General features: G+C 36.0%; 2 protein-coding genes across 2 annotated transcripts; one reads left to right on the top strand and one right to left on the bottom strand.

Annotated features, from left to right (window-relative positions):
• Positions 1-326: 326 nt before the first annotated feature.
• Positions 327-1,040, bottom strand: LOC130949872 (uncharacterized). The gene has a single exon (XM_057878482.1). The coding sequence runs from the start codon at positions 1,038-1,040 to the stop codon at positions 327-329; it is 714 nt and encodes a 237-aa protein (XP_057734465.1).
• A 3,949-nt stretch (positions 1,041-4,989) lies between these two features.
• LOC130951329 (G-patch domain-containing protein 1) lies at positions 4,990-9,242 on the top strand. Its single transcript, XM_057879983.1, has 12 exons — positions 4,990-5,414; positions 6,267-6,507; positions 6,577-6,661; positions 6,738-6,814; positions 6,905-6,929; positions 7,022-7,115; positions 7,213-7,279; positions 7,539-7,614; positions 7,936-8,123; positions 8,291-8,518; positions 8,601-8,717; positions 8,850-9,242. Exons 2-12 carry the CDS (start codon positions 6,430-6,432, stop codon positions 8,904-8,906), a joined length of 1,092 nt encoding a protein of 363 aa, XP_057735966.1. The 5' UTR covers positions 4,990-5,414; positions 6,267-6,429; the 3' UTR covers positions 8,907-9,242.
• Positions 9,243-9,998: the final 756 nt, after the last annotated feature.

Here is a 9,998-nt window from a genome sequence, read left to right on the forward strand (position 1 = left end):
CTAAAAATGAGATATGGCCCGTACGCCCCTATATATAGAAGTTGTTTACAACTGACTTCCGGACCCCAGTTTCACTTTTTCGACATCTTTCTCCTCTCTTTTAACCCTTTCTGACTATACCTTTGACCCGAGCGGTGATGGCGCACCAAGTGGGAAATGACTGGGACATAAACAGGCTGAATGAGATGACACATTACGTCGGGACGGCCGACTTCGAGGTTAGTTTCGTTATGGTTGTTAAATTTAATGATTTTGGCATTGTTTAGGGTAGTCATGTACCACTCAAACCCGGCCTGACTTGGACTGTAAGCAGCGTTTATGAGGTATCACTTGTTCTTGGCTGACTTGAATCGGCTCATGAAATTCGCAGCCATATGTCTGATACAGTAAGCATGGAAGGCCCTAGGGGGATGCCACCCAATATCATCAGCTCCAAGGGCGGCCTTGATGGCTTGAGATCTGTCCGATATAACCAGCAAGCCGTCTTGTGGGGTGACGTGGCGCCTCAAATTAGTAAGAAAGAACGACCATGACTCGGTGCTCTCAGACTCAACAATGGCAAAAGCAATTGGCAGTATGTTGCTGTTTCCGTCTTGCGCCACCGCTATAAGCAATACTCCACCGTACTTGCCATACAAATGCGTGCCGTCTATAGAGACAAATGGCTTGTAATGCTTGAAGGCCTCGAAACATGACGGGAAAGTCCAAAATACTTTGTCGAACATGCAGCAGTCGCGCACCATGAGGTGACCTTCGTAGTACGTTTTGCCGCGTAGGTCACATATGGTGTCAGGGAAACAGCTCTGCAGTGCCTGAAGTAGTTTCAGCACCTTGTTATAAAACTCTTTCCAATCACCGTAGATCCGTGCAATGACCTTTTGCTTTGCCATCCACACCTTTCTGTATGAGGGTTTGAAGTGATAACTTGCGTGGACCGCACCTTGCAAGACCGGGATAGTGACAAACGGGTTGGACTGAATCATGGGCGATGTCACTTTGCAAATGAGACTACTATCTAACTGACGATGGTCTTGAGACATGGTGGGTGCTAGACAACTGTGTGGTCCACCAAATCTCCGAACCTCCCTTGTCACAACAACAAAATATATTCTTATACAATATGTCTAACCAAAATAACATATCATACAAAACTACTCAAATTCACAATTAAACTTGAACTTACCAGTATCCGAAATTCTGACGAAGGGCCACATGGAGGCTCTATTGACACCCACTGTCGGCTTGACGACACTACACATGGTACTTTAACCGGTTGGACTCGATCACTCGGTACTCAGCACTCCTGCGAATACTGTAGTTCTTCACACTTTGAAGCACTGCCACTCGGCTTCTGAACCTGTGTCCGACCTGAAACTCCACACCACCGTCTAGGTTGAAATCCACTCCACATGGCGTCCAGATCTAGACTGTGATAGTGACTTGGCATAGCCGATAGTGCCGGAATCGGGTGAGGTGGAGGCAGCACATGGCGCGGCACAGCCCTTGCAGGTGTCTCCGGCACAAACTCATCCTCATTGCCGCCATCGGAAGACTCACTGTCTCTAATGTCTGCCACGTAGTCCTCGTCCAACTCCTCCTCACCCTCTTCTGCCTCATTCTCCAGAATCGCGACATGAATGGGCGGTGGTGCGAGAGGTTGGTCATCCTGCACACATACGTGTCCTGTGCGGAACTCTCACTACCACCGTGACCCACCTCGGCGGACAGCTCCATTACCTGTTCACACATGATCCTCCCATGAATGTCGAACATCAGTCGCACATGCTCGTCCCCGTGAAGTCGAAATAGCTGAAACCAGAAGACTCCATTTTCCATGGATGCCAGCAACCTATACGCCACCCTTCCGATTTTTCTCGCTTGTATCCCCCCAACCTTGCTCAATATCAAACTCTTCAAATCCGACAATGTCTCCACATGTCGAGTGCGAAACAATATCGAATCCTGACACTCGAATGTCACCCCATTGTCGTCATTTCTCATATGACAATTCGGATAAAGCTCCACAACTGTGAATGGATTGTTACTGGCCATTCAGCTTTATTTTTTAGAGAAACGAGATAGAGAAAGGATATGAAATGTGTGTGAAGAATACCAAAGATTACACATCCTTTTATAGATGTTGAATAAAGTCTTATATTATATTATATATATATATATATATATATATATATATATATATATATATATATATATATATCGTTTACAGTGTAAACGAGATATACATATGTCGTTTACAGTGTAAACGAGATATACACGTCCTAGTCATACTTGCCATATCTCGTTTACATTGTAAACGAAATACATAAAATATAATCTCGTTCACAGTGTAAACGAGACATGATAAAATTATTTAAATCGGTAAATACTTATAACAAAATAAGATTCTAATTTTCTTCCGATAGGCATAATTATGGTTTGATTTTGGTCTCTCTTGAGTTCTTTCTTTTTTTAATCTCGTTAAATTTTTTAATAAGTTAATTTTATAAAAAAATAAATATGAATATCAAATTGTCCAACTTAATAATCCTTCTAAAATATTTATAAATTTAATACATATGTTCTTTTAAAATCTTAAAATAAGTATATAATTTATATATTTGTTAAATTATACTATTCTTTTATTGAATAATGAATAAAAATTAGAATCTATTATTAAATGGTTAATATATAATGAATAAAAATTTTAAAAAGTTATATAAAAACACATAAAAATAAAATTTAAGCCATAAAAATTTAAACAGTACACGTATGCATGTGGCTTCATTTAAATAATTTTATTTATTTAAAAATTATATAATTAAAAAAATATGTATAAATTTATAGAATTATATCATGTTACTATAAATTTGTCAAATAAAATAATTTTATGATAGTAATTTTATTTTTGAAAAATAACAATTTTTATTTTAACTTTTTAAGTATAAGTTGAATTGTAATTTAGCTCTTCAAAAATAATTTTTTTTTCGTGTTAGTATTTATATTTATTTACCGTATGATACTCTAATTGTTATGTAAAGAGGTAAATTATTTTATGCAAATATGCAACAACTCGTATGGAGAGTATTATTTACTGTAAAATTTAGAGTGACATATAGTAAAAGTTAAAAATAATAATACTAATTCATCATATATAAAAATACTGTTAATAGGCAAAATATATTGGTATAAATGTGTTTTTACAAAATTATGATTAAAAATTAAATTAATGTCATATAATTTATGTTGGGATATTTTTTATTAGACATTAAAAAATTGAATATTTTTAACTAATATTAAATAAAATTACGTTGTAGTGTAATTTATTGATAGAATATAATTTATATAATTTTTATATTATTTTTTCAATTTAATTTTAAAATAATAGTGTCTAATTTATTTTAAAAAATTAATAAAATAGATTTTAGCATATAACTTTTTTTTAATAGATGTTAATATGAATTATAAAAATAAAAAATTATTTGATCTCTATAAATATAAATTGGAATAATTTTATATATTAGATAATAAAATTTGATACACAAAAACTTTTTAATTAAAAACAAGGTTGCGAGAATCGGATCGGTCAATAAACCGGTGAAATCACTGGTTTACGGTTTAATAATTTGACCGGGTTCAACTGGAATTCAACCGATTTTATTAAATATTAAATAAAATTATTAAAAATTTAATATATAATTTTAAATATTTGAATTTCAATAAATTTTAACCTAATAAAATTTAAAATTTCAATTTATAACCTAATAATCAAAACTAACCACCAATTCAGTAACAACCACCAACCATTGAATTTGCAAACAAAATTTAAATTTGGAACAAACACAATCAAAATTTGAAAAAAACAAATATAATTACAAAAACATATGAAATCAAACAAACAGACTACCAAATCAAACTGTAGTAACATAAAAAACAGAACAAAAATAAAATCTAAAACTTAAAAAATAGAATTATAAAAACCTGATTAATTCATTTAATTAACAAAATAAAAAAGCTAAAAAAGCATAAGACAGGAATGAACGAAAATTAAATGCAGAAGATTGCAATCAAAAACCAACAATTAACCTAGAAAAACAAGCTAACAATCAACTTAATTAAATAAAAAAACAGCAATTAACTCCCAAAAATGAAACTGAAGCAGGGTAGGGATGAAGGCTTACAAACTCAGAATTCAGTAACTCAAAATAACCAGAAATTAGCAGCCTCAGAATAAAAAATCAGAAAACCAAATAAAAGTACAAAACAAGAAACATTAAATTGAAGACTGGCGGCGAAGGAGAAATCCAAGTGACGGTGACGGAAGAGGGGAAGTGAGATCGGGCACAGAGGGGATCGAAGACAGGCTTGTCGCGCGAGAGAGGGGGATCGACGATGAAGATGGAGACACGATTTCAGGGTTGCCGATGACGACGAGGAAAGTGGTGGCAACGCCAACAGCGAGTATACCTGGCGACGCGAGGTGAAGCGATCCAGGATAAGAGAATCGCGACCGCGGAGCTCGACGCTGGCTGAGGAGAACAGTTCGTCAGTGACAGCGGCGCTGGTCGTTGGTTGCTGCTGTTGGCGGTCTGGGAGGGAGAGAGGACTGCTAGGGTTTCGTGAGATCAAAGAGAGAGAGAAAGGGGCTGAGTGGTGATGGGTCGTGGCCTCGTGGGTGTGTGCTAGAAAGAGGGGGTTAATATATTTTTGTTTTATTTTTTAATTGAAAATCGAAAAAAACCGTCCAGTTCAAGCAATTTATCGGTTAACTGTCGATTTGACCGATTTTTCACCAATTTTTTACTAAACGATTTTTCATCTTAACCAAACTGACTAAAAAGTCGGTTTCCAATTAATCTGGTTGAACCGACCGGTCCGATTCGATTTTCAGAACACTGATTAAAAGTAACCATTATTAATATCAATCAATAGACATATAATAATAAATTTTTACAATGGACCAATATATGTGGGTTTTACACTAGTTTGTTTTGAGAAAGTAAACCCTAACCCTATCACCCTTTTCTGCAGTGCCGTCACTCATACTCTCTCCATTTCCAAAATTCAAATCCTCTCACAATTTCAGCCCAGAAATTCGCACCTCTCCGGCTCTCCTCTCACCGACGTCCGCCACCATCCTCCCCTCTCACTGCCACCGTCTCAAACTCTCACGGTTTCACCTCAAAATCGTCGTCTTCCCGCGTCTGAGGGCTGAGGCAGAATCGTCGTCCCCTTCCCTCGTTGCAGCCTGAACGTCACCGCCTCCAGCCCGGTCTTCATCGCAGCTTCCAGTACGGTCTCCGTCGCCGCCTCCAGCAAGATCTTGGCCTATCTTCATCGCCGCGGCAGCAGCATCTTCGCCGGTCTTCGTCGCATCTCGTTCGTCATCCTCTTCGCCGTTCGCCACTCGTCCTTCCGTAAGTCTTCTGTGATTTTATTCAGTGCGTTTCTGTCTTCTGACCTTGATGGAGTGTGGTAATAGAAGACAAAGGAATGCTGATGAAGAAGATTGGAACGATTATTATAGCAAGAATGTTGTTGAGGGTGCTGATTAATTTTAGTGATTAATGATGATGACGATGATGATGAGATGATTGTGGGTGTTGTTGCTGAAGAAGCACTATTACTTGTGTTTGTTGTTGTTTTCAAACAGAGTTAAGGATGATTAAACAAAATGGCTGTTCCTCTTGTGCCATTGTTGAATTTGAATTTATCGTTGTCATGCCTATTTGTAGAGTTAAGTCCCATTGATTTGGTTTTTGACTTCCCAATTGCTACAATTTGGTCTCACATTCAAAAAAGTGTACCAATGTAGTCCATCGGGTATCCGGAGCTCAACACCGTTAGTGATGTAGTTCAAGCCTTGTCACCCTAAAGAAGGCACTAAATGACGTCGTTTGAGTGTTTGAACAATACTAAAACGTAATACCCCTCTCTTTTAGTATTGTTCAAACCTGAGATGACATCATTTAGTGCTCTTTTAGCGCCAGTGTACAACGTCGTTTTAATATGTCCAACATGACAAGATTTGAGCTATCAAACTAACTGAATTGAGGAGGGACTATATTGGTGCACTTGTTTTAATCTGGGGACCAAATTATAACAATTGGGAAGTCACAGACCAAATCAGTGTAGCGCGCCAATCTCAGGGACCAAAATGGGGTTTAACTCCCTATTTGTATCATGAAGTTTTGTATATGCAATGTAGATATTAAAGAACATGCAGCAATTCATATGATTTAATTGGATTGACCAAAACTCGATGACAGGCAATTGTGGTGCGGTGAATTAGAGAGAAGGCAGGGCAGAGCGCAGGAGCAAAAGTGAAACCCACCACGAATGTAAGCACAACACAAGTTTGTATTTGTGCCAGCAACCAAACACATAATCGGCGGCATAACTGCTCAACAACAAGAAGAATAGTTGGCAGGCATGGCGGCACCAGAATCCCCTGTCTGCTATGTCGGTGTCGCCAGGCAATCCGCTGCTTTTCGCCTCATGAAGCAAATGGTGCGCTGCTGCTTCTCTTCTCTCTCTTTTGTTTTCCTTGAATTTGAATCTTATTTGATTTGATTTTAGGGATGGGAAGAAGGTGAAGGCCTTGGCAAAGAGAAGCAGGGAATCAAAGGCTATGTCCGTGTTCAAAACAAGCAAGACACTATTGGTACTGTTTCTCGTCATTCTTCTAAATTCAATTCTATACTATGCTTTTGCTTATGCTTGTGCTTATTTTTCAATAGGAATTGGCTTAGAGAAGCCAAACAATTGGGCTTTTGACACTACTCAGTTTGATAATATCCTCAAAAGGTTGAAAGTGGTATGTCTCACATTCAACTCATCGTTTCGCTTTTTGGTCCTTATTCTACTACTTTGCTGACTCAAATATTTCTTTACATGTGATTTGTAGCAAGCTCCACAAGTTGAAGACTCAGGTATCATATTCACAACTATGATTTCCAACAAAATGTCCACTTTACTGCATTCTGATGCCTCATTAATGTTTTTTTCTGTCATTCCTTGGCAGGAATAGAGGAAAGAAAACCTAATGTGCGAACCAAGACTAGTGTACCTTTTGATGATGAGGACTCTGTCTCCAAAGCTACCAGACCACAAGGAAGGTCTGTGTCTATGCGCTTTCAATTTAATTCCTTTTCTTTTTGGGGTTCTACTGTGTAGTTAACTATATATATTTCTTTTGCTTTTCTTTATGCTCAGATACAAGAGAAGAGAGAGGGGGAAGCTCGTCTCTGAATATTCCTTAAAGGATCTTGAAGGAATTCTTGTAAGTTCCAAACTCCAAGCATGGATAAACCATTTCTTTTAGTATAGCCACAAATCCACAATTTGACATGATGTTATTGATAATAAAGGGAATGTTGCATTACTTTTTTATATTAGTATCCGAGTTTTAAGGAGTGGTTGTTCTGTATAATATGGATGTGGAACTTGTGTGGTTATGTAGCAATTTTCTAAAGTCAAGCCCCCCCAATATATTTCATCATTAATTGATTTAACATTGTCTGGGATTTTGTTGATAATAGGTTAAAAAGGGTGAAGTATCTGACGTTGATGATGAACTGGACTTGTTAAAGGCATCTGAAATTCAAAATGTTAAAGGTATAATCTAAACGTACAAATTTGCAATGAGGTTTCTATACTATGTATATCGTCATTATATCTTCATTATTATACTTCATTCATATCAAAGCCTCATTCCTTATTTTGCATGTTGTCAAGACCTCTTATCTTCCATTTAAAAAATAATCGATCATATTAAACTCTTAAGAGCCATCAATTATTACTTAGGACAGAGCACTCTCCCACAGCCTAAAGTACTCTCTTTGAAAATCTTAATCCTAAACTTCTACATTGTGTCCTTGGTATTTCTATTCTGTAATTTATTTATTCTTGGATCCTTAATCCGTTTCTATTGTTTAGGCACAGAACCTGCTTATCCAAGCATTCCTCCAGAGTGGTGGGGCTATAAGTATGGGTTTGTTTCTGGTGGATTTCTTGGGGCAGAATTAAAGAAGAGAAAATCCCTTACATCTGAAGGTGCTAAAAACAGGATGGAGAGAACTGCATTTCATGAAGAAGATCAAGAAAATCTCTACAACCTAGTCCAAGTATATGTTTCCTTACCCTGAAAATTTTTAATATCCTGCATAACGTTTAATCAAATGACAATATTAGTCACATGGGATATTCAATTATGAGCTATGAACTACAGTTGCTTGTGAGGCTGGACTGATCTTAATTTTTTGTATTATGCTGTGATCCTAATTATACTAAGGACAAATCCACCACCGGAAAGCAAGGACTAGGCATAAAGGACAGGCCCAAAAAAGTAGCTGGCTGCTATTATCAGGGTAAAAAGACATCATTTGATAATAGTGATGATGAAGGATCTGATGATACTGATTCTTTGGAAAAACAAACACACAACAATTTAGTCAAAGTAGAAAAGGTGGTTGAATCCAAAGTGAGGCTGAAGAAGTTGTGTAAACAACTTTTACGAACGGTGAGGCCTATTTATTTTATTACAATTCTGCATCTTCCCTTTCTCACTGTTGAATTGATGATTGATCACCGGCTTAATACAGGTGCCTGGAGAGTCATTGAAACTGAAACAGCTCAAAGCCCTTATTGATGAGCATTCATCTTTGGTTTTGTCCAACTTTTCATCGAAAAAAGAGGCTATTGCTTACCTGAAACAAAAGGTATGGATATTTGTATTACACATCATTTGTGGAAAACTAATCAAACTAACCCCCTTCAAACGTTCATGCTATCATTGCTTCATGTATTCTCTACCAAGTGGTGACATGCTTTGTTTGGTCCTTTGAGTGCAGCTTACAGGGAGTCGGAAGTTTTGTATTGAAGGGAAAAGAGTTCGATTGGCATCTTAAGAGAAACTGAATATCTGAATTTTGATACCATTTTTGCAGTATTTTGAGGGAGAAAGATGGCAGCGTGCATTTTATTGGAGGCCAATTTTGTTACTTAAGATTTGTCAACCGATGTAGGAAATTATATAGCATTTTACGAGATTTTGTTCTCATTTTTTTGCTTACCTGGATATGAATAATTGGCATTGATATTTTACTATTTAAAAATCTCGGGGGTAACCAGGGACCATGATTACGTTGGCAAAGTCTGTGTGTTGGGCCTTTTGTGTTTGTGACCAAGTTGGACAGTTAAAATATAATAGATATGAATGATAAGGTCATAAGGTGTCGTTTCTATCTCTTGTTTCTCTCTTAGTTCTCATAGACCTCGAGTGCAACGGTTTTTGGACCTGAACCTTTCTCCTCAACATAATTTGTAATCCTAGAACCTGATTGTTTCTTTTCTTTTTCTCCTCCTCCTCCTTCTCCTTATTCTTTGTCGTCGTCAGTTTGTCATTGTTGCTGTTATTACTGACATTGTTTTTTTCTTATACTTTTTTTCTTTATTCTTATTTATCTTATTTATTTATTTATTTGTTTGTGTATTTTAAAATTTTTATGAAGGAGAAAAATAAAAGAATACAAAAAATGACAATAAAAAAGAAGAAAAGGAACACTGACATTTTTTTATATAAAACACAGAAATAAAATAGCAATGACATCGAAATTTGTTATATAAAACAAAATGACATTGAAATGTTATATAAAACAAAAAATGTTACCACAATAAACAAAATTTGAATTTCCCTTCTCATACTACAAGACAATTTGTTATTTAGGATTTAGAAGTATACAATTCAATTAATTTTATTTAGTTAAAATTTTTATATTTGAAGTAATTAAAATACAAGAAGATACAGAAAAAAATTTGTATCAATAGCAGAAACATGAAAAAAAAAAGAACATGTTTGGAGAAAAAAAAAGATAAAATATGAAAAAAGGATGTAGATGAATAAAATGTTGAGAGAAATTTGATGTCATGTTTAAAAAATTTTGATATTTTTAAAAAATTTCGGTGCTATTTTAAATTAAACTATTTTTTAATTTACTTTT

Source organism: Arachis stenosperma, chromosome 9 (assembly GCF_014773155.1).
Source record: "Arachis stenosperma cultivar V10309 chromosome 9, arast.V10309.gnm1.PFL2, whole genome shotgun sequence".
In the NCBI taxonomy this organism is placed as follows: Eukaryota; Viridiplantae; Streptophyta; class Magnoliopsida; order Fabales; family Fabaceae; genus Arachis; species Arachis stenosperma.

Bases quoted from the DNA above. Each gene is read 5' to 3' on its own strand.
- LOC130949872 (XM_057878482.1), bottom strand. From the start codon at position 1,040: ATGTCTCAAGACCATCGTCAGTTAGATAGTAGTCTCATTTGCAAAGTG.
- LOC130951329 (XM_057879983.1), top strand. From the start codon at position 6,430: ATGGCGGCACCAGAATCCCCTGTCTGCTATGTCGGTGTCGCCAGGCAA. The intron at 7,280-7,538 runs GTAAGTTCCAAA...TGTTGATAATAG, and splicing joins AGGATCTTGAAGGAATTCTT to GTTAAAAAGGGTGAAGTATC. The intron at 7,615-7,935 runs GTATAATCTAAA...TCTATTGTTTAG, and splicing joins TGAAATTCAAAATGTTAAAG to GCACAGAACCTGCTTATCCA.